Source organism: Camelus bactrianus, chromosome 2, assembly GCF_048773025.1.
Source record: "Camelus bactrianus isolate YW-2024 breed Bactrian camel chromosome 2, ASM4877302v1, whole genome shotgun sequence".
In the NCBI taxonomy this organism is placed as follows: Eukaryota; Metazoa; Chordata; class Mammalia; order Artiodactyla; family Camelidae; genus Camelus; species Camelus bactrianus.
The window spans coordinates 107685209-107710465 of NC_133540.1; the positions used below are offsets into that span (position 1 = coordinate 107685209).

Below are 25257 nucleotides of genomic sequence, written 5' to 3' on the forward strand. Positions count from 1 at the left end.
AATATAATAAGAAACTATTTATATGTATTTTTCTAATGCTATGCATTTTAAAGCAGTGATATCTTTATATAAAAAAACCATTTAAAAAAAAAATCTTTTAAGTCAGTGGGTAACACTCTCCCATTTCTCCTGGGTCTTATGTCAAGCCAATCCATTTCAGAGTTGTCATGATTGGAAAAATACTAGGAAAAGGGAAAAAGAGAGTAGTAGATTCTATATTTAAAATTCTTTAAATAATATTGGAAAAATCTAATTCTACTCCATTGTTTAATTCGTCCTATAGCTGGAATGGCATCAGGGATAAGAGCAGTAAAAGTCTAATACGTTGTTGTGTCCCATAAAGTATCCCCTTCTCCTCCTCCACTCCTTATGTAGGTCACTTGACAAATGTACTGGTTCATTTCTAATGAAACACCAGGACCATGTCTTGAATAGGGAAGGCAGGAGTGGTACAGTCCAATATTAAACAACGATATTGTTAGTCAGTCAGGTACAGACACAGAATTTTTTGATTCAGTTGAACAAATATTCATTGAGAGCCTACAGGTACCAGGCACTGTTCTAGGCACTTGTGATACATCATGGACAATACAAAGATCCCAGCCCTCGCATGGCTTGTAATCTAGCAGAACGTGCACAATAGTGCCCTGCTTCAAGTTAGTGTCAGAGCTCCTCAGAGTCACAACGGAGTAAGAGTTTGGAAAGGGCTTCTTTACTCTTTCCGTATCAGCTAACCTCAGCCCCAGGCAGCGGTTCTTTCGCCCAAGTCCACTGAGCCACCCTATCTGGCTAGCTCACTCTCTTCCAAGAAAGAAAAAAACATCCTTCCCTTTGGCCATCCCCTTCCTTTTCTTCTCCCCCCATGACACCTGCACCTTTTCCCCAGGATCTTACGTTTTCTTCCCTACCGCTGGCATAGGCTGTGAGCCATTCAGCTCTGTATCACTTTAGATGAGACCTGGAGTGTGTCAAATCCTATCAGTGGAATATATATAATCAGACTTTTCACATTGCAAACATGGAACTCATTCATGTGTTAATATTCTGAAAGAGTCTCTATCTCTTCCCCTGCATTCAGTAACATTGCCAAAAGCTCCTTCTGTTCCCCATGGTATGTGCTATGCCCCAAGAAGGGAACAGCATACAGGGAGGAAGAAAATGTCTGTCCTGCCACACTAACAGTGAGAGTATCAGGGATGCAGATCAGGGTACAGAAATGGAGTTTCTTGAAGATAATAGTTTTCTGTTTTATTATATAAAGAAGATAGATAGATGTTGTGTCATAAAATTTGAACTTATTAATATATATTAAATATTATTTATTAAAATGTGAATAATGTATTTGATTTTAAGATTAAAGAAGTCAAAACTCTGAAAATAATATTTCAATAATTAACTGATGCTAATGGAGAGGTTTTTTTTTTTTTTAACAAGTTGGTGGGCACATTGGAAACTTTGTGCATGTGTAAATATAAAGAATACTGCTTTGGTACCACTTCAACAAGATAAACCTTTGGTGGAGATCTTTTGGAGATCATTCCTGGTCTGTGACCCAATGATCCTTCCTTTCTCTGAAAACTGCTGTTAGTCTCCCAATTCATTAGTGGCGGTGCATCTAGAGGTGTGTTTTAGACATGACCCTGCCCACCTGGCCCCAGCTGATTAGACCAATCATGGGCACCTGGAGAGACAAATCATAAATAACAAACATAGTAAGTAATAAATTATTTAGCATACTAGATGATAAGTCCTATGGGGAAAAGAGAAGAAAATCAAATTTGTGTCCTTAACATTTGGATTTTGGACTAAGATATTCTAGTTTAGTCTGGGCTGATCTAAGGTGAAGGAGTTGTAAGCTTAGCAGATGAGGGGTGGTTCTCTTCTGTATGCCATGTGAAGTGAAAAGCAAAGAAAGGAGCCTCTTCAAAGAGCAGAGAAAGAAGCAGATGTTCAGAGGGAAGTAGACAGCATCCTGATAGCTTTTCAGCTCTTACATCCATTTCTTTCTTGAGACCTAGCTGCAATTTTGCTCTATCTATACCAATGGTTACCACCCTGTCTGTCTATCTATGTCTGTCTGTCAAGTTCTTGCTTAAGCTAGTTTCAGTTAGTTTCCTTTGTTCCTTGCAACCAAAGAGAACTAATTTATAGCAATAATAATACTAACAATAGTAGCAAACATTTATTAAGCACATACCTTGTGCCAGGCACTGTACTAAGCACTTCAGGTACTTTATCTCATTAGGTGTGGACTTTATCTGTCATGTTTAAAAAATAAATTTATTTTCCAGTTTTAAACATTTTGAAACCATTTTTTCCAGAACAAACTTTCAGAAACTTTGGCAAGTACATGGAAGAATGAAGAAAGAGAAAACTATAACCCAAAATCCATAAACAAGAGATAGCAATGATTGATATCTTCTCCTTGCTTACACCTAAGAAAATTCCTCAGTCCTCACCACCTCCCCAATTTCATCCTGTCTTCCATCCAGACTTCTGCTTTCCAAACTGGTAAATTAATATAATACAAATGTATGAAAACATAGTAATAACACAAGAAAACTTCAAATGGCCTATCGAAGTCAGGGTCTATCTTGTCCACCTCTGAATCCTCAACATTTAGTATAGAACTTGCAGAGAGTAAGTGCTAAGTAGATCAACTTATCAAAACCCAATTTGACAGGGTTACCAAACTGGCATCCCCTATTGTATTAAAAACAAAACAAAACAAACAAAAAACCTCAGTACACACAGAGATAGAACAAATGTCCATAGAAAGTTCTAGTCTCAGTACGTGTTTGGCTCAATCTCTGATTTTGCCAATTTAAAGTGGCTTTCAGATTGACAATCCTGAGGCACTAGGATATGTTCAAAAACCAAAGATTCCCCACTATGTTCACTATCCTGCGCTTCCTAAAGAATGAAAAGAAAACTAGTGTATTCCAGTAATTTTTAATTGAATGGAAAGAAAAGGAGTTTTCTGGTTACGTTTCAATTTGTCAAAAAATTCAGTTAATAAAAAACTTCCTATCTCCCGAAAATCATGATAAATTTGTTACAATTAGAAGGTGAAACAGCTCTTGTTAAATTTCCTGCAGACTCACCATTTAATTTTCTTCCGTCTCTGGACAAGTCTACGCATAACTGAACTCTGAAGAGTTTTTCCAAAACAGCATTTATCTAGGCAGCCCACATTTCAAGAACTACTCAGTTTCTGGAATTACTTGGAAAAATTCAGAAGGCAAAAGTTGCATAAATTCTTGGCACATTCCTTGAACAAGTCAAATGGTGCTGGCTACCAGTTCTGATGTAGTTACATGTCCAGTTAAACTAGAAACATGAAGTTCAGCTACATATTCTTACAATCTGCCACATTTATTATTGTGATGACATTTGATGGTTATAGGTTATAGAAAATACTGCATTTATAAAAATTTTTAGTTAATAAAATGAACATTAAAGAATTATTTGATTATTAAACAAGCAGACATTGACTTTAGTCCATTCACTTTTGGGGGGGGGTGGTAAGTAGGTTAATTTATTTATTTACTTATTTTTTTAGTGGAGGTACCCAGGACCTTGTGCATGCTAAGGACATGCTCTACCACTGAGCTATACTCTCGCCCTAGTCCATTCACTTTTGTACAGTCTCATTAGTACATTATATATTCTCATTCCTACACTGCTTTTAAAATTCCAATTTCGAACTTTTCCGTATCAGCTGACAAATGACTACTTTGAGCCAAAGCTTGGTGAAGCCGTCTGCCAACCAACAGTTCCATTTCTGCAGATTCTCCATCTTAGTCGTACAATTATTTAAGTATTTGCTTGAATACTGTTCTTATTTTTTAAGAACATGAGAAAATGGAAAAATGAAAATGCAGATTCTAGAGATAAACTGAGGCTCACAAACTTAATGCAATTGAGAAAAATGTAGAAATCAGGTAGGCTGTCACATGTGGCTTTATAAATGTTCTACAGGTCTCTTTCAAAAACAAAAAATTAGATCCAAAAATAAGAGTCATGAAATTTGTCTCTCAGAAGATAAAATGCCTTTGCTTTCTTCAGCTACTAACTAACCCACTTTAAGACAAATTTTACATATGATTGGTGTATTAGTTTTGTAGAGTTGTTGTAACAAAGTATCATGAACACAGCAGCTTCAAACAGGAGAAATTCATTCTCTTATACTTCTGGAGACCAGAAGTCTGAAATCAAGCAGGGTGATACTTCCTCTGAAGATTCAAGGGAAGAATCCTCTCTTGGCTCTTTCCTTACCTCTGGTGCCTGCTGGTAATCTTTGGCATTTCTTGGCTTGCAGCTGCTTCACTCCAATCTTTGCCTCTGTCATCCCCTGGCCTTCTCCCCTGAATGTCTTCTTCTTGAAACACCAGCCATTGGATTTAAGGCTCAACCTAATCCAATAGGACTTCGTTTTAGCTAATTACATCTGCAAAATCCCTACTTCAAAATAAGGTCGCAATTTGAGATTCCAAGTGGACATTAATTGGGGGGGGGGGGCACTATTTGACCCAGTCAAGCTGGGTTTGTGGATCATGGTTAAGATTTCATGAAATTCAATTGTTAATTTTAAATCAGGTCATATTTGGTGGTCAAAATTCAGAAATCTACTCAAATTAGCTCAAGTAAAAGGGATTTTACTTAAAGAAACCATGCTTATGTGGAGTCTAAGAAAAACTGAACTATCAAGACAAAAATTAGGGCAGCTCAGGTTTCTTTTGCATACTCATAGGTAGAGAGCTAAAGATCTTTACTGATTTACACTGATGTAATTCAACTAAAAGTTCTTTTGCTAAGTATTAGTTCACAGCCTCTTGTGATACTTTGTTTGGTTCAGCTCAGCCTGTGGACTGCATTTTCTTGGTTCAGGTGTCACTGCAGGCTTAGGCAGCTCTCAACTCTGTGTGATAGAGAGTGAATATACAGGGCTGGGGTAGGAACAACTCTCTTAAAAGAGTTTGCAGGAAGGGAGGCAGTGATTATCCTCTCTAATACATTTCTATAAAGGAATCTCTTCTGCCTTTACTGTCATGAAGTATTTGTCATAAGTTTACTTTCTTATTTATTTTAATCATGTAAAACAATAGGAGGCTGATATCCCAAGCTTCATAATAAAAATACACTTTAATGTGATTGTTGAAAGTTTAATTACCCTGAAAATTCTTTCAGTTTTATAATCATTCATCATCCAAATACTAGCAACTTGAGGAAGGGCTGCAAAGTGGCCTTTGTATTAAATATAACTCCAAATAATTTCTCATTTTACTATCACCATTAGAAAAAAATTATCATGGGGGCAGAATTTCTTTGATTTGGGGGGATGTAATTTCGAAAAATATTAAATTATAATGTATATAGTTTTTGAAATTTCTTGTGTTTGTCTTTTTTTTCCTTTTGGACCTCAGGTGCCCTGAATTGGATTAATTATAATCCTTAGGTTATAAACACATCCCTCATTGCTCCATGGGTTGCTCTCATTTGTTCATTCATTCATTTATCATATAATAAACTTATGTGAAGCCACCACTCCACCCAAGAATAAAGCTTTAACAAGAATATATCTACCTATGTATTCATTCTCCCATCTTGTCCCACTGTGTTCCCTGAGCTCCCCTCCAGGGATAACCAACAACCTAAACTTTGCTTTTGAAATTTATAAACAGATAATCATATTATATCACTAAGATTTACGCATGTTTTTTATATCAGTAGTTTTTTTCATATTTCAAAACATTTAGTTTTAGTTTGCTGTCCTTTCTCAGTAAACAATCCTTAATTTTGATACAACAATTTTAAGAAAGTTAATATAATTAATAATGCAGGTAAGACTTCACACTATAAGTTGAAGAGAGATGTGCATGGAGTTTAAGATATTAGACAAAATTCAACTAAAATCTTTAAATTACTATGACAAACAAGTTAATCACTAACATCTTGGTCATACTAGGCCAAAATGATTGAGGCTTCATAATTTTTTGTCATCAGTCATCTATAAAACACGTCAAATTCATTTTGTTCACTAGATAAGTATGCCATTATCCTATGCCTAAATATATTCAAGTTTTAGCCAAGATATCAGTGATATCTGGAAAAACACTAAAATAAATTAAAGTAACTTTTTTTTTGTTTCACAGTAATTATGATGTTTTGTTAAAATTTCTCTGTGACCAGAGGTACATGGAAGATTCAAGTTTTTAATTTGTGAAATTATTCAGGATAGACTTAGCTATTTACATTTTAAATTGAAAAGCAAATAAAGAATTTCAGATAAATAAACATATTTTTAAAAACTGCTTTAAATATCTGACATATTTTTGCATTTTTATCTGTTTGGTTGTATTTTTACCTTAGTTCACTTTCACTGTAGACAGCTTTAGTCTCCTATTACCTCATTTCATCCTTTAAACTACCACTCTGCTCAACATCTGCAGCATTCAGTGTGAACACCGTTTACCCTCTACCCTCATCTCCTGTCAATCACTCCTACAAACTCTGTATTCTAGAACTGCACTGGTCAATATAGTAGCCACTAGCCACATATGGCTGCTTAAATTTTTAGATTAATTTAATTTAACTTAAAAATTCAGTCCCCCAGTTGCAGTAGCGACTTTTCAGATGTTTTATAGTCACACATGGCTGGTGGCTACTGTATTTTGCAACGCAAGTGTGGAACATTGCCATTGTTGCAGCACCCTAGAGTTTGGATCTAGAATTTCTACGTAGGGAGAATTTATGGTTGGTAGTATGATTGAAATGAGGGGTCAGGGGTTTGTCCTAAAGCTGTGTAGGATGCCATTTTGTACGTAGATTGTATGCTTGTATGTGTGCATATGGGCAGGGGGAGCTGATGGAAATTATGTGAAGATAGAATAAGGCTCATGAAGCCAAGCCATTTTTTTATGCAATCATTGTTCTAATCATTTTCTCACCTTGTGGTTATCTCTATTAGCTATTGCTCTCCCCGCAACAACTGCTTACCACAACTACTCACTCTCCAAGGCCCAACCTCAAAAGACCCTTCCTGTGAGAAGCTCCCATAGCACCTCTTTCCTAGGCTCCCAGGGAGTGTAATTCAAATCTCTATTATAAAATAGGTGTTGGCAGGGTCTAGCTCAGAGGTAGAGCACTGGCATATCATGCAAGAGGTCCTGAGTTTGATCCCCAGTACCTCCATTAAAAAAATTAATAAAATAAAATAATAAATAAACCTAAATTACCTCCCCCCAAAATTAAAAAAATAAAATATATCACAGCCTTGCGAGTTATGATTTATTGTATGTCTCTGATTCTCCAGTAGACCCTGATCTTGTCAAGAGCAGGGACTTTGTCTTTTTGTTTTCTAAATTCTTTCCCAGCTGCCAAGTACAACACCTTACCCACTGCAGGAGCTCAGTAACTGTTTGCTAAATTAACTTTCAAACAGCTTAGATTCTAAAGACATCCTGACCCTAAATCTGTTCTAAGCATAGTCCACCCTATCTCAGTTAGTGGTAACTTTATTCTTCTAGTTACATAGGTCTAAAACTTTGGATTCATCCTAGCTTTCTTGACTCCTCTCTTTTTCTTATACCACTTTTCATCACTTCCACTGTTATTACCTGGTCCTTATTACCATCTCCTCTTGGGATTTTTGTAGAGGTCTTATACTCGGTTACCCTACTTCTACCCTTGCATCTCTATATTATTTTCAACCCAGTGACCAGAGTGATTCTTTCATTTTACACAGATTTTAAAAATCATGTAGAGCTTAGTATGTGCCAGCTACTATTCTTAGGGTACTTTACAAATATTAAGTTATTTAATCTTCATAATGTCCCTCTGAGATAGAAATTATTATCCCTGTTTTACAGATGAGGAAAATGAAGCACAGAAAGAGTAAGTAATTTGCCCAAGGTTGTCCAGCTCACAGAACATAAATCATAGCATGTCACTTCTCTTTTTAAAACACTCCCCATCTCAGTCAAAGTACATGCCAAAGTCCTTCCAAAGGCCAAAAGCCTAAGAGGTTATATGTGACCTACATCACTCCTCTTCTCTACTTTATTTTCCTCCATAGCAATTTATTTATTTATTTATTTCTATCTCTTCCCAAACAAATTAAGCTCCACCACAACAGGCAGGGATTTTTGTCTCCTCCCTACTACAGATTTTTTTTTCTCAGTGCCCAAAATAGCACTTTGTACAGTAGGCCCTCTTTAAATAATTGTTGCATAAATAAATATACCTCTTCTCATTTACTGTAAGTGGAAACAAATGTTTCAGAAAGGAAGTAAAAACAGGAATTTTAGAATTCCTGAACTTTAGAATAATATATTCACTCTATTTATGTGCTATGATCCTTAGAGCTTACTACCTTTTGAGTGTTTATAAGATCAAACAATATTAACAAACTAGTAAGTTGTATAAGATTAAAATTTATGGGTATATAAAAAAAACTCCACTCAATAATGGGTAAATTACTTAGAGCAAGAATGAAAACAAGAAGTAATTATTCTTTAGTTATTTAAATGTGAGATTTATAAAAATTGTAAGTGAGAGGAAGAGCCTAAAAAGAGTACGTTTTGGTTGATTTAATAGTTTGGATGAAGATGATCTTAAATGTATCCTGCTTGCAACTGTAAATGCCCAAGAACAAGACACTGACTTTTGGGCAGAGTTCTAACAAATCTAAAGTTGCTGTGTGTTAGATTCCCAGATAATTGCTCCTCTGTGTAATACCTGAAAAACAGTTCAGTGAGGTCAGTACCTACAATATTTTAAAGATCAAGCAAAGGATGTGGAAAAGACCAACGGATATCATCAAGAATAATTTAAATAAATAACTGAATATCATTTTAAATTGTTAGTGGTCAGTTTCAAGAGCTGCATGCTATTTCTAGTATTGTGTTCTTTTTTCAACCTCATCTTCAGAAATTATGTATATGCGTCTTACGTTCATTTGCTTCAATTTTTTACTTTAAACTGCTCAAACACCACTGCACTAGTTTTTTCTTTAGATGAAGGAAAAAGTTATTCTTCGGTATCTTTAAAGCTTTTTAAAAAATGAGTTATTCCATGTTCATAAGAATCATCTATCTTATTTGTAAACATGCTTACCTCTGGATTCCAGTCTCAGAGATCCTGATTCTCCAGGCTTGGGAGTGAAGCCCGAGAACCTGCGTTTCAGACCATTCCTTGAGAACTACTCGACTCAATGCTATTTTCATATTTTGCAACTTTCAAAATATTAATTTTAGACATCTAAAGAGGGGAGGGCAAACTCTGGTGGCTGTCAGAAGGAACAAGAATGAGCAGCCCACGTTGTGCCATGTCGCAAAACTTTTCCTCAGTTTGCAGATCTTCTGTCCCTGGGGAGGAAATCAGTTCATTTTCACCAAGTAATTAACCGTTTTTCAACCATTTCCGTCCACGTCCCTCAGGATGACCCCCTCCCCCCAAAGTCATGAACTCATCTCCGTGGCGTAAGGTAAAGCTGCTTCTCCCTGCGTGCCTTTACACGGCCGCGAGGACCGGATTCGCTTCCCGCCACCGGGGCTCCTCCTCTGCTCGCTTTTGGGTCGAGTCCTCCCGGCGGCGCTCCGCCCCGCAGGTCTTGGCGCCAACCGGGTGGCGGCGCTGTCTGGCCCGCGCGCGGCCGCCTCGGGCCCGAGGGAGGCGGAGGCAAGGCCAGCGGAGGAAGGGGAGGGAGCGAGGCGCGCTCCCTGCTCTCGCGTGCTCTCGCACCGCTCGCGTGACCGGCCGGTGTGTGCGCGAGGCGCCGGCTGCCGGGAGTACGGACGGCAGGGCGCGCGCCGCTGCGAGGGGCGTCCGGGTCCGGGTCGGCGGACCCGGCCGGCGCGAGGAGCGGGCGGACGGCCCGCGGGGTCCCAGGCGGACACACGCGCACTCGCTCCCGGAGGAGCCTTCTCTGAGGCTGCTCTTCCTCGGCCAGACAGAGAGCGGCAGTGTCTCCCCGCCCAGCGCACACTCGCCCCGCGTCTCCCCCCGCGGCGACTGCTCCTCCTCGGCACCGCCAGCCCCAGCGCCGCTCCGGGGCGGGCGGCGGCGGCGGGACCCGCGGAGCCGCTTTGTGTGCAGCCCGAAGAGGGGCGGCGGCGCAACCACCTGACAGAGGCCCAGGCGCTCGATGCACCTTCCGCCCGCATGAGGAGGAGGTAAAGGCGGCGGCGGCTCGGCTCCCGCCCTCGGCTGGTGGAGGGAGGGGACGGAAGGGGAGATCGGAGGCGGGAGGGGGGGGCGGAGGGACCGAGGCCCGGCGGGGCTGCCCGGAGGTGCTGGTAAGGCCTCGGCGGCGCCGGACGGTGCCCAGTGGCCGGGGGCGAGAGAAGCCGCCAGGGTCCCTCAGCCGAAGTTGAAGGAACAAAATGTGAAGTGCGGAGCCGCGTCAGCCGCTTCCTGGCTTGGGGTTTGGGGTGGAGGGCGGCTTGTTTCCCCCTCCCGCGTGGGTGGGGGAGCGGGACACGGGAGGGGCGGGAGCGTGGCGGGGACGCCGGGGGTCCTGGAGCTCGGCCCGGCAAGGGCGTTCGTACCCGGGAGCCACCGCTGCGTGTGGGTCCGGTTAGCTCCCTAGTTTTGCGGCCTAAGCCGAGCCCTATAGGCCTCGCGTCTGCTTTCCCGGAGGGGACCGGCCGGGCGGGACTCGAGGCTTCTCTCTGACCGAGCGGGGGCCTTGGCGGCCTCGCCGGGCTTTCAAGGCCGCCAAACTTCGGACCTCGGTGCTTGGGGTGGATTTCATTGTGAAAGGCGGAATGGGAAACTCCTGCTCGGCGCTTCCCGCGGCCGCGGCGGCTGGTGCCAGGGAGCCCCGCGGGCCCGGGGTTGGCGGGGCCCGCGTGGGTGGGGGCGGCGCGGCGGCTACCAGGGTCCAGGCACCTGGAAGGAGCGGGTGGTGGGGCCCCGCTGAGTTCCTGGCCTCCAGGGAGAAAGGGCCCTTTGCAGATTAGAGATTTTTGAAATGAAAAAAGAGGTTACAAAGTCGCCCCTTTCCCGCTGAACTTTTGTTTTCTGACCGATAGAGGCCGGTAGAGGACTGTGAAAGGAAAGTTGTCCCCCAGGATGGACTTCTCCACCGCGCAGCCCAAGCCTGCCACTGCCCTCTGTGGCGTCGTGAGTGCCGACGGGAAGATCGCTTACCCTCCAGGGGTAAAGGAGATCACCGACAAGATCACCACCGACGAAATGATCAAACGACTGAAGGTAAGTTTCTGGATGAAATGCTCACACTATAGACATCTGTGTTAGGAGTCGTCTCTCCTGTGGTGTTACTGCTCTGCTGGGCCTGGCCTTTAAGTTTCACCTACCAGGTTTTTTTAAGGTATCTTACGTCTTCTCTTTTCCTTCTGAGAGGTATTGTTGTATCTTGGCTTTATCTTTGAATAATAATTTCAGTTAGGGACATAATCATTATGGGAAAGTAGAAGAGGGTGTGTGTTCTTTTCTAATCTTACTGTTTTTCAAGTATGAGAATTAAGGTGTTTTAAAAGTTGTTCCTAGAAATATTTATGAGAATACTGTTTAGAGTAGCTTTCAATCTTAAAGGTAGGCAGTAATTTGCCTGGGAAGGTCCCTATTTTCATCAACTTCTGAGAAAATTGATTTAAGCACAAAAGGTATTTTCAAAATGATCACAATTTTCTAATATCCAGAAGCTTAAATACGTCTATACTATGTACTGACTTTTCAAAATTCAGACTTGAAGTAAGGTGATGATTTATGTCCGTATGTTCAAAGGGATTTTAAGAGAGTGTTATGGCTCTTTTTATAAGGTGTCAGCTTATTTATTTTAAGCATGGTGGTCCTAATGTCAGGATTGTTAAGTTTCAGCCTTGTGTAAGTCAATTTTTTGCTTTCTGCTGCAAGGACATAGATTGTAGCCACAGCCTGACGAAGTGCTTTCTTGTTAAGGGATCAACTTGATGCAGTGGTTCTCAGCCAGGGCATCTTTGACCCCCAGGGGACGTTTGGCAATGCTTAAGACATTTTGGTTATTGGGGCTGGGTTGGAACAGGGCAAGACTGGAGACAGGGAGTCCAGCTAGGAAACTGTAGTCTAGGTGAAAGATTTTGGAACCTCGAAGTAGGGCTATGAGAGTGGGAATAGAGAGATAGGGAATGATCCAAGAGACAGGTGAGAGTTAGAATCAAAAAGACTTGATGGGAGGTGAGGGAAGAAACAATGTTGACAATGTTTCTACCTTGGGCAACTTGGTGAAATGCATTTTTAGGGAATGATCTTGCCCTTTTGCTCTTAGAACTTAGTATTAGTGTTTAGTAAATGTTTACAATGTTAGTGATTAATGAATATTTAAAGTATTCCTGTAGTTTATTTTTTAAAATATAATTGGATTTTGCAATTTGTTGCCTCTTTGGAAGGAATGGGATGTAATGCCTTCCATTAAAATAAGTCTGGATCCTAAAGACTGCACATGAATTAGGGTACTTAATTGATGCTTCTTAAGATTGTACTGAGTGTTTTGAGATGATGAAATATGAATTATGAAATATAAAGCTGTTAAGTAAAAAGTTTACAGATTTTTACTGTTTTCTTATTAAGAATATTGAAACGTTGAATTCTAGTGATGGATAATCTGGCTTTAAAAGTTGTGGTTATATATATAGCTTCCATCTGAAAATAGATTAAATAGCAGAAATACTGTTAACTATAAGTGGACATATAACTAAGTCTAGAATAAACATATAGTTAGAATATCCATTTGTTATTAGTTCTTCTGGAAGTTAAATTTGACATACATATTAACCAATTTGAGTTAACCATTTTGAATTGAATTCCAGCAATTTAAACAATATTTCACTGTATTTTTGATAATTTTTGTGTTCTTTAGATGCTTATTTATGGGTAAATTTTATAAGTTCAGTAGTTTATTATTATACTACAGCAACAATGTTAAAATGTTATATAAATACAAAGAGGGCTTAAAAGCAAGTAAAATCTCGGTCAGTGGAATTCAGAGATGTTTAGTCCATTCTATTCAGTTTTCAAGAATGGAACAAGCATTTTTTACAGTAGAACCATAATTTTAGAGTTAGAAGGATCCTAAAATAAATTTTGAAACTTCCTTTATTTCTCAGATAACAAAAGTTAGACCCAAAGTAGTCAAGTAATATTTACCCAGATCAGTCATAGAGCAGGTTAGTGGCAGAGCCAGAGCAATAGCCTAATGTATATTTTTATTTTTATAGCTGTTTTCTTCTAAGGAATCTAAACTAAGTAGAAGAAGAAGTTGTGAATTTCATTATGTAGTTGAAAACAGTGAAGTGAAAAGAGAAAGGAATCAATGAGAGCTTGGTCTTCTGCAGGGAGATATATATACGACAGCATTTTTTTTTTAACATTAGAGAGAAACTATTGTGATGCTTTGAAACTTCCTTGAAAATTCTTAGACCATTTCTTTGGAAGGGCTAAGACATACTTTTGTATTTTAGAAGTTTTAATTTCTGTTTTAAAGGAGCTGTGTTAAATATTTTTATGTCCAATCACACTGGCCTTCTGTCAGTTCCTTGAACATGCCTTGCTGATTGCTGCCTAGACAGAGTCCAAATTCGGTTGCCCATATATATCCTTCCTCTCAGTTTGTCATTCATTTGTTGTTCTTAAGGAAAGTTCCTTAGATCCCCTATTATATATTCTTTTAATTCCTTCATATTACTCATTACAGTTGTGATATTACAGTTATGCATATGGTTATTTGGTTTTTCTCCCTGGCTTCTCTGTAAGCTTCATGAAAACAGGTACCACATCTGTTTACTTTTGTATCTTCCCAGTGCCAAGTTTAATGCCTGACATATAGTTAGATGCTCAACATGTATTTGTTGAATAAATGAATGATTACTTTGTATTAATATTGGATTAGAGAAATATTTTTATTTTTGGAATTGAAGGCTAATTTGCAAATATTTTGAATTGCAATTAAGTACTTTACTTGAGATGACATACTAGAGATGATAATACAGGTATTTAGAATTTTAGAACTAAAAGATAGTTTAGAGGTTATTTGATTTCATTCTAATTTTCCAGTTGAATAAACTGAGTCTGAGAGGTTGTGACCAATCCTAGACACATAAAGCTGAAAACCATCATTAACAGTTTTGTTATTTAGATAAGTTACAAATATATATTAATTGACAGCATTGTTAAAAACCATATAGAAGTAGGTTAGCTGTTTGGAAGGATAGCAAACATTTTAGTACCAATGTTACATTAAGCATCAAGATCTATAGTTCACTAATATTGTCTCTCCTGTTTAGTTAAGGATTCTGAAACTAATGCATGGGTCATGTCTGATAAGTTTTATAACATATTCAAAATACATCTGTAAACAGTGTTGTACAAAGTTCCATTAAGTGCTTCTGCCCATAGTTTGTTACACACAATCTGTCTCAGATCATGTATTACAACAAAGCTATGTGCCACTTACTTTTGTTTCTTTCTTTCTTGCTAGTTTGGAAGTGGGAGACTTTGATAAGCCTCGATTTTTAGAGGAAGAGATAGGGAAGATGAAATTTGTTTCTTATATCCATTTCTTATTACCTGCTCTCAGAGTTCAGTGCCCCACACAGTTCTCTAGCTACGACTCCATACCTGAATCTACCATATTCATTCTGTCAGAGAATCAAATCAGAGTACTATCTTGGTGCTAAGAGTTAGGAAAGATTAAATAATAGGGTTTTATTTTTCTGAAAATGTCCCCCATTTTTCTCCCACCAGGTGTTACTTCTGCGTTTGCTTTGTATTTTTCTGTAATCCTTTTCTTTGTTTCAGCCACTCTCCCTCTTTCCCACACTCTTACTTCTGTTTTCTATAGTCTGGCCTATTGGATAGTTTAGTAGGAATTAGGGTGTGGTGGGCTTAATTTAGGTAGGGCATCTCCCTTTTCTCATCAAACCTAGGTTGGAAGAGGGGCTGAATAGATTAGGGGCAGGAAGGCCATGAATTCTTTCCTTTCCTTCCCTTCAGGTGGACCCCAGAAATACTTAATTTGGTTTTGATTATTTTCACATTCATAAGTGATTTTTATTTATCCCTAATTGCTACATAGTATGTTAAATTATACATATAATTCAATATGTAATTTCAATTCTGAATTTTGTTTATATATTTGATTTTAATATTTGTATTGATGCAGATGTTTCTACTAAAAATTTAAAAATTAGATGAAGAGGCAAGATTTCTTAAAATGAAGTCCTCACATATAGCCAATATACATTTGTGAAGTAATGCTTAGCACAGCACAATTCTTATTTTAGGCTTCCATTTTTGTAGAGGAACTGTTCTGGTTATCAGTTGCTGTGTAATAAACTAGCCCTAAACCTAGTGGTGTAAAACAGCAACTTTTAAAACATTTATTACAGTAAACTACATACAACATAAAATTTACCATTTTAATAATTTTTAGGTGTGTAGTTCAGTGGCATAAGTACATTCACATTGTTGTGCGGTCTCATCACTGTCTACCTCCACAATGCTTCCATCATCCTTAACTGAAACTCTGTGCTCATTAAACTGTACCTCTCTATTTTCCCCTTCCCCCAGCCCAGGCAACCACCTTTCTGGCTTTCTGCCTCTATGAATTTGACTACTCTGGGAGCCTCATATAAGTGGGATCATACAATATTGGTGTTTTTGTGACTGGCTTACTTCATTTAACACAATGTCTTCGAGGTTCATCTATATTGTAGTATGTGTCAGAATTCACTTCCTTTTTAAGGCTAGATAATATTTCATTGTATGTATATAACACCTTTTGTTTATCCTTTCATCCTTTGATGGGCACTTGAGTTACTTCCACCTTTTGCCTTCTGTGAGCAGCTTTTCTTATTATCTTAGTGTTTTGTGGATCAGAAATGAAGGCAGGGCTTGGCTTGATTATTCTACTCCACAGTGCTTACTGGGCTCATTCAGTGGTACTCAACTGGTGATTAGACTGGTCTATAATATACATACTGGCTTCTCTCAAACACTTGGTGCCTAGGTAGGAAGAACTGAGCGACTGGACTTAGCTGGACCCTTTTTCCTGTCTGTGATGTAGTGTTAGGGCTTCTCCACATGGTCTCTCCAGCAGAGTAGTTATGTTCAGGGTTCTAAGACACCATGGAGGAAGTTGCCAGTACTTTTAAAGATGATTCAGAATCAGCAGGGGCACTTCTACATTATTCTTCTACCTTACTTTACTGGTTAAAATAGTCATAGTCCAGGGCACATTCAAGGGAGAAAAATCCAACCTACTTCTCAATGGAAGAAGTAGGAAAGAATTTGTAGCTGTCTTTAATCTACCACAGGAGCGCTCATGACAAGTCAAAGCATACTAACTCTACACTTTGTAGTTACATCCATACGTTTGAGAAACATTTACTCTCAAAAATAGCAGTATATATTTGCAGCTAATTTGCTAGATTAGTAAAATTTATTTTAAATACTGTAAGAAAAAAGTTGGGAATTTTTTTTTCTAGAATGTAACTTTTATTTATTTATTGTTTTGTTTTGTTTTTTACATTTTTTTATTGAGTAATAGTTATTTTACAATGTTGTGTCAAATTCTAGTGTAGAGCAGTTTTTCATACATGAACATGTATATATTCATTGTTACATTTTTTTTCACTATGAGCTACCACAAGATCTTGTATATTTTTCCCTGTGCTATACAGTATAATCTTGTTTATCTATTCTGCATTTTAAAATCCCAGTCTGTCCCTTCCCACCTCCCACCCCCTTGGCAACCACAAGTTTGTATTCTATGTCTATGAGTCTGTTTCTGTTTTGTATTTCTGTTTTGTTTTATTTTGTTTTGTTTTGTTTTGTTTAGATTCCTCATATAAGCGATCTCATATGGTTTTTTTCTTTCTCTTTCTGGCTTGCTTCACTTAGAATGACATTCTCCAGGAACATCCATGTTACTGCAAATGGTGTTATGTTGTCAGTTTTTGTGGCTGAATAGTATTCCATCGTATAAATATACCACATCTTCTTTATTCAGTCATATGTTGATGGAAAAGTTGGGAATTTTTAATGTGCTAATTAGGGGGAAATTATGGGGGAGGCTCATGATTTGATTGTAGAACCTGTTTCTTACATTATTTGAATTTTTACTGGAGAGTATTACCAGCTGATCATAATGATGCTTTCTCCCACCTTTTTTTTTTTTTTAACTATTTCAACTTTTTATTTTGAGACATTTCAGACCTCTAGAAAAGTTGGAAAAATTATACCTTCAGCACTTATATTCCTATATCCCTTCACTGAGATTCACCAGCTGTTAACATTTTGTCACTTTTTCTTGTTTTTATGTTTCTCCAGCACCCCCACCCCACCCCCCAACACACATAGAGGGAAACAGATGTATCACACTTCTTTGAGAGTTATTTGCAGACACTAAGTAGTAGTAGACATTCTACTTTTAATGCTTCAACAATCTTCCTAGAACAAGAGCATTCTCCTACTTTATCACAATTATCATTATCATACTCAAGAAATTTAACATAGATACAGTAATATCTATTGTACTGACAGTAAAATTCCCCATTACCCTAAGAATGACTTTTTCCCCTCCTCTATCCAAGTTCCAATATGGGAACACTTGCATTTGTCATGTCTCTTTCATTTCCTTTAATCTAGAAAGTCCTTTAATCATTTTTGGAGGGGCAGGGGAGGTGTCATTCATGATGTGACAGTTTTTGAAGCATTTGTCTTATAGGAGTTCCATAATCTGTTTTGTCTCATTTCCTCATATTTAAATTTAGATTGAACCTTTTTTAGCAAGTATGCTATACAACTGACGTTGTTTAGTTCCCTTTGCATCATCGTATCAGGAGACATATAATATCATTTTGTCCTCTTGGCTAAGCTAAGTTTGATCACTTGGGTATAGTTGGCCAACTCTCTGCATTGTAAAGAGTTTGTAATTAATAAGTAATGGTCAAAGTAATAAATAGTTTGTAAGAGTAGCTTGTTTTCCAACAACTCTTACTCAGCTGTTTTAGCATCCACTTTTAGATTTGTTCGCAGTTCTTTCTGTCCCATTAAGGTTGTATAGAGAACCGTGCCTGTTACTTGAATTTGAATTCTTTTGCCTGAGTGGTTATCCGTTTTTATATAGTTAGTTTATTTTTTTCTGTTTGTATTCAATTATGTGTATTTGTTGACTCTTTTCATTTCTACTGACAAATATAATTTTTTTTTTTTGGTTAAATGTGGTAAGAAAAAAAGCACGATTTACCATCTTTGACATTTTTAAGTGTACAATACAGTGGTGTTAACTATATTTTCAATACAACAGATATCTAGAATGTTTTTATATTGCAAAACTGAAACTCTGTACCCACTGAAGAATTCATCTCCTCCTCAGCCCTTGGCAAACACCATTCTACTTATTTCTAAGAGATTGACTACTTATAAATGTGGAATCTGTGGTATTTGTCTTTTTGTGACTGGCTTATTTCACTTAGCATAATGTCCTCAGGGTTTATCCATGTTGTAGTATATTTGACAGGATTTCCTTCTTTTTAAAGGCTGTATAATATTCCACTGTGTATATCTACCATATTCTCTTTATCCGTTAATCCATAATGAAAATTTAGGTTGCTTCCACCTCTCAGCTATTATGAATAATGCTTCAATGAACGTGGATGTGCATATGTCTCTTTGAGATCTTGTTTTCAATTCTTTTGGACACATGTTGCTGAGATTGCTGAATTATATAATAATCCTGTTTAAAAATTTTTGAGGAACCCCCCTCATACTGTTTTTCATAATGGCTGCACCATTTTACATTCTCACCAGTAGTGGCCAAGGGTTCTAGTTTCTCCATATCAATGGTTATTTTCTGTGTTTTTGATAGCGGCCATCCTAATAGGTATGAGGTAATATCTCATTGTGGTTTTGATTTGTATTTCCCTGATGATTAGGGATATTGATCATCTTTACACGCTTGTTGACCACTTGTGTATTTTATTTAGAAAAATGTTTATTCGAGTCTTTTGCCCATTTTTTAATCAGGTTACTTATTTTATTGTTGAGTTGTAGGAGTGCTTGTATTCAGTTTTAGGGATTACTCTGTTCATTCTTTTTATTTAATTTTGCATAGTTCAAGAGTCAGAACTATAGAAAAACTTAGACTTCTGAGAAGTCTAATTTCCATCCTTATCCCTTCTTCATTTCCACATACCTACTCACTGTAGATAATCATTTTCATTAGTTTCTGATTTATCCTTTCTCTGCTCTGCCCTTACTTTTGAAAAATAGACTACTATATATACTCGCATGTACTTTGCTTTTTCACCCAGTGTATCTTGGAAATCACACCATATCTGGAAATCTTTTTTTATTCTTTTTCATAGTGTTACAGTATTCTAAGTATAGATGTACCATAGTTTATTCAACTAGTCTCATTGTTGATTTGAGATTGCTTGTAATATTTTGCTATCAAAAATAATGCTAAAGTGAATAAGCTTGTTCACATATTCTTGTGTATTTGTGGAAGTGTCACTTTACCTACTCCTAGGTAAATTCCTAGGAGTGGGATTGTTAGGCCAAAGAGTGAATTTATGAGTGATTTTGTTGGAGGTGGTCAAATTCTACTCCATATGGATTGTATTATTTTATTCTTCCACCAGCAAGTATAAGACTGCACAGCCTCTCAATACTGTATCATCAAGTAATGCCTACTTTTAAAATGGCAAATTGGCAAATTAATATGTTGCAAAAAAAAGCCATTGTATTGCCTCATGACAGCAAGAGTTCTTTATGAAAGTGATTAAATATAGTGCTGTGTTGAAGTTCAGAGAGGTAAGAACCCTATTTAGATTTCCTTAAAAACTCAAAAGGAATTAGTGATTTTTTTTTTAGTTTGTTTAAAAAAATGAAGGTGGGGTGGAGATGAAGACAAAATTATTGTAACATAGATAATGTTGAAGTCATCAAGCCTCACTTAGGGCTTAATTCAAGATCTTGAGTTTAAAAGAAATTAGGTGAAGGCTTATTAAAAATCATACATGAATAAACGGCATTGACATGTAGAAATAGCAGTGCCATGATTTATTTTCCCAGTATCAGAAATCTGTAGGTGTCCAAAGGAAAAAACTAATTGGTGCTCACAGTAAGTTTAAGGACATTTAATGAATTTTGTTTCTGGTAGCTTCTGTTTTCGGAGTTAATTGTTCAATTTAAATACTACTTTGGCTGAGATTGTTGGCATACGGAAGTATGTCCAGTTGAGTTCCCTGGTCAGAAAGATAAAATGAGTGTAGTTTATAGATGATATAAAAGCCTAACAAATTTTTATTTGCTGAAGACAACAAATAGAGAAGTTTCTAGGTAACTGTTGCAATAGAAAGCTGAACGCAAACGTAACAAAGGAGTTTATTAAATTTCTTTCCCTTGCTGTTGGCATTTGGTCTTTTGCATTAATGCAGAGCTTCCCAACCCGTATGCTTCTACACAGTTAGAGGAATGCCTGAATATAAAGTTCCTCTCATTTGGACATTGCAGATATTATATCGTTTTTTGTATATTATGTAATATTTAAAAGTTGGGAACTGTCATATATGTGTTGTTTTTTATGTTATAAGATTATCATTAAGATCAAACACTTAAAACTTTCTGTCAGAGTAGGGGCACTATTATTGGTGCTGATAAAACTAGTCCTTAAATAGCATGAGTCCCTTAGAAAACTGGATTTATACTAGAAATAACATTGGAATGGATTTTGTTTATATGAAGGATATTTGAGATTATCATATAACTTATCGTAGTTAAATGCCAGTTGTATGCTAGGATTGTATCTGTTTCTTTGGATAAAGAGATACTAAGAATTTTGGTGGTCAAAAGTTTCACAGGGAAGGTGACAGTTGGACTGAGAGTTGAAGGCTTAGACTTTGGTAAGCAAAGAGGCTGCAGAACATTACAAACAGATGAATAGCAGGGACAAAGACTGAGAGGCAGAAGTGTGCTTGGTGTGTCTGAAGAAAATAAGTAGAATAATTTTGCTAGAGCTAAAGCATCTTAGAGAGTAGTTGGGAGAAAAAAGAGGAAGATACCAATGAAATTGTTAAAATCTTTAAATGCCAAAGAGAGGAATTTGAATTAAAAAAAAACAAAAACAAAAAACCTCAGAGCTGAAGAGTGATGTGTCTAAGTTGTGGTTTTGCATGATCAGCAAAGCTAAGTGACCAAGGAATTTCTTAAGCACATGAACACCACCTTTTCTTTGATGCCAATTTGTGGGGTCTTTTTATCCTCAAGTCCAGACCAGATAGCATTTTGATTGAACAGTAATTCATTTCTAATTGATACTGTCTGAATGAATCTGTTAGTTGCTAAGAGTTTAGTCATATGACACTAAGGAAGGCTGTGGAAGAGTAAAATTTAAGAGTGGTTAGTAGAATTTTATGTACTAGATTATTACAACATGAACTGGATTTTTATTATATATATTCAATGCATGTTTTTCCAAAATTTCCTAATATTTCTATGGTAGGAATTCAAATAAACATTAATAGTAATTTGATGCCAAATTATTTTGTTTAATACTTGAAAATTTAAGTTCAGTGGCCATGTGTAATTTCCTGTGTTTGTTAATTGAATATCTTTCATCTAGCCACTGTAAAGTAAGTAGAGGTGAATTTCTCATCTACAAAAAGAAAATCATGGAATAAGTGTTTAACTTAAGATTCATAAAGAGTCAATATATATAAGAAGACTACTTTGTTTCTGCCAGAAGTTTAGAAAATGGTTTTCTTGAAGTATATACCTAAATAGCTTTGAAGAAAGTGATAAAAATCATCAGGCAGTAATAAAATGAAAATTACTCTTGGAAGTAATGTTATATAATTGTATCTACTGTATTCAGTTCTCATCCTTTAGTTGATATCTTATCAGTTTTTTTTGGATTATAACGCACTGCTGCTATCTCAGTTGTTTCTATTTTTCTATACTTCTTTCTTTATTGTTCAGTTGTTAGTGCTTTCTTTTTAATGGACTTATTTTTTTAATAGCAGTTTTAGTTCACAACAAAATTAAGTGGACAGTGAAGTTCCCAGCAACCCCACCCCATCTCCTCCCTATCACATCCAGTACCAGATTGATGTTTGTTACAATTGATGAATCAACATTAACATGTCATCATCACCCAACATCCATATTCCTATTTTTAAATTTTCATTAACCAATATAGCATGAGTACATCCATTTCATTAAGTAATCCTTTAAAACATATATATATGTATGTATGTATTTTTTTAGGAATCTATTTAGAAAAGTTTTAGTTTCACAACAAAATTGAGAGGCAGGTATAGAGATTTCCCCTATATCTCCTTATCCCACACATGTATAGCCTTCCCTTATCAATATCACTCATCAGAATGGTACATTTGTTACCAACAATGGACCTACACTGACATACCATAGTCACCAAAAGTTCATATTTTAATTTAGGGTTACTTTTGGTATTATATGGGTTTGGACAAATGTGTAATGACATATCCATCATTATAATAACATTTTCACTGCCCTAAAAATCCTCTGTGTTCTGCCTATTTATCCCTCCTACCTTCCTATATATATTCTTTTAGCATGGAAAATCCCAAATGTTTGTTGTTTATGTACCAACATAACCCAGAAGTATTGTAGGTTTGGTTCTAGACCACTACAATATAGTGAATATCAAAATGAAGCAGTAATGAATTTTTTGGTTTTCCAGTGCATATAAAAGTTATGTGTACACTATACAGTTGCCTATTAAGTGTGCAGTAGCATTATGTAAAAAATGTGCATATTTTAATTTTAAGATGCTTTATTGCTAAAAGATTCTAACCATCTGAGCTTTCAGCAAGTCACAATCTTTTTGCTGGTTGAGGGTCTTGCCTCAATGTTGGTGGCTGCTGATGACAGGGTGATAGTTGCTGAAGGTTTGGGTGGCTGTGAAAATTTCTTGAAATAAGACAGTGAAGTTTGTCATGTTGATTGACTCTTCCTTTCACGACTCTTTTCTTTCACAACTCTTCCTTTCATGAACGATTTCTTTGTAACATGCAATGCCGTTTGATAGCATTTTACTCACAGTAGAACTTCTTTCAAAATTTTGAGTCATTCCTCTGAAACCCTGCACTGCTTTATTAACTAAGTTTATGTAATATTCTAAGTCCTTTATTGTATTTTCAACAAGCTTTATAGCATCTTCACCAGGAGTAGATTCCATCTTAAGAAACCACTTTGTTTGGTCATCCATAAGAAGCAGCTCCTCATCTTTGAATATCATAAGCTTGCAGCAATTCAGTCATATCTTCATACTCCATTCTAATTCTAGTTTTCTTACTATTTCTACTACATCTGCAGTTATTTCCTCCACTGAAGTCTTGAACTTTTCAAAGTCTTTCATGAAGGTTGGAATCAGCTTCTTTCAAACTCCTGTTAATGTTGTAATTTTGACCTCTTCCCATGAGTCACCAGTGTTCTTAATGGCATCCAAAATGATGAGTCCTTTCCAGAAAGTTTTCAGTCTACTTTGTCCAGATCCATCAGAGGAATCACTATCTATATCAGCTTTGGCCCATGAAATGTTAATATTGTCTTAAATAATAAAACTTGAAAGTCAGAATTACTCTTTGACCCATGGGCTGCAGAATGGTTTGTTAGCAGGCATAAAAACAAAATTAATTGCATTGCACATCTCCTTCAGAGCTTTTTGGGTGACCAGGTGCATTGTCAACGAGCAATAATGTTTTGAAAGGTTTTTTTTTTTTTTCTGAGCAGACAAGCTCAAGAGCGAGTTTAAAATATTTAGTAAACCATGTTGTAAACAGATGTGCTGTCATCTAGGCTTTGGTGTTCCATTTATAGAGCACAGGCAGAGTAGATTTAGCATAACTCATAAGGGCCCTAGGATTTTCAGAATGGTAAATGAGCATTGGCTTCACACTTAAAGTTGCAAGCTGCATTAGCCCCTAACAAGACAGTCAGCTTATCTGTTGAAGCCAAGCATTGACTTTTCTGTAGTTATAAAAGTTCTACTTGGCATCTTCTTCCAATAGAATGCTGTTGCATCTGTGTTGAAAATATGTTGTTTAGTGTAGCCACCTTCATAACTATCTTAGCTAGAGCTTCTGGACAATTTGCTGCAGCTTCTAAAATCAGCACTTGCCGTTTCTCCTTTCCTTCATGTTAGGAGACAGTTTCTTTCCTTAAACCTCATGAGCCAACCTCGTCTAGATTCAGATTTTTCTTCTGCAGTTTCCTTTCTTCTCTCAGCCTTCATAGAACTGAGAGTTAGGACTTTCCTCTGGATTAGGCTTTGACTTAAGGGAATGTTGTGGTTGGTTTGATCTTCTATTCAGACCACCAAAACTTTCTCCACATTAGCAATAAGGCTATTTCACTTTCTTATTATTCATGTGTTCACTGGAGTAGCACTTTAAATTTCCTCCAAGAACTTTTCTTTTGCATTCAGAACTTGGCTAGCTGGCACAAGAGACCTAGCTTTTGTCCTGTCTTAGCTTTCCACATGCCTTCTGCACTGAGCTTAATTATTTCTAGCTTTTGATTTAAAGTGAGCAATGGGCTACTCTTCCTTTCACTTGAAGGCTTAGAGGCCATTGTAGGATTATTAATTAGGCTAATTTCAATGTTGTATATCAGGGAATAAGGAGGTCCTAGGAAAGGGGGAGGGGGTCGGGCAGCAGCCGCCTGTTCCTGAAGCAGTCAGAACATACACATTTATTGATTAGATTCATAGTCCTGTATGAGTGCAGTTTGTAGCACCCCAAAACAATTACAATAGTAACATCAGAGATCACTGATCACCGATCACTGTAACAAATATAATAATAGTGAAAAAAGTTTAAAATATGGCTAGAATTACCAAAATGTGACAGAGAGACATGAAGTGAGGAAACACTGTTGGAAAAATGGCACCATTAGATTTACTTAACACAGGGTTGGCACAAACCTTCAATTTGTTTAAAAAAAAAAAATATCCACAAAGCACAATAAAATGAAGTGCAATAGTGGGGGGAAGGTATAGCTCAGTGGTGGAGTGCATGCTCAGCATGAACAAGGTCCTAGGTTCCCTAGTACTTTACATTAAAAAATAAATAAACAGATAGATGTAGATAGATAGACCTAGTTACCACCACGCCCCAAAAAACAACAAAAAAAGTGAAGGTCAGTAAAATGAGATACGCCTGTATTGCTTATGTTCTTTATAGAAGTTAGAACTATTATCCTCTTAAC

The 25257-nt window shown here is 37.3% G+C and overlaps 1 protein-coding gene across 5 annotated transcripts in view; it reads left to right on the forward strand.

Moving 5' to 3' along the window:
- Window positions 1–10034: 10034 nt before the first annotated feature.
- PDS5A (PDS5 cohesin associated factor A) overlaps window positions 10035–25257 on the forward strand; it is a 117820-nt gene continuing 102597 nt past the window's right edge. For 4 of the 5 annotated variants that reach the window (XM_074349073.1, XM_074349068.1, XM_074349074.1 and 1 more), the window contains exons 1-2: window positions 10035–10175; window positions 11037–11217. In XM_074349073.1, coding sequence (XP_074205174.1) covers window positions 11077–11217 — 141 coding nt within the window. In that variant the 5' untranslated portion in view covers window positions 10035–10175; window positions 11037–11076. Of the gene's footprint in view, window positions 10176–10256; window positions 10393–11036; window positions 11218–25257 lie in introns of those variants that run through there. The other variant, XM_074349072.1, reaches the window with a different exon arrangement.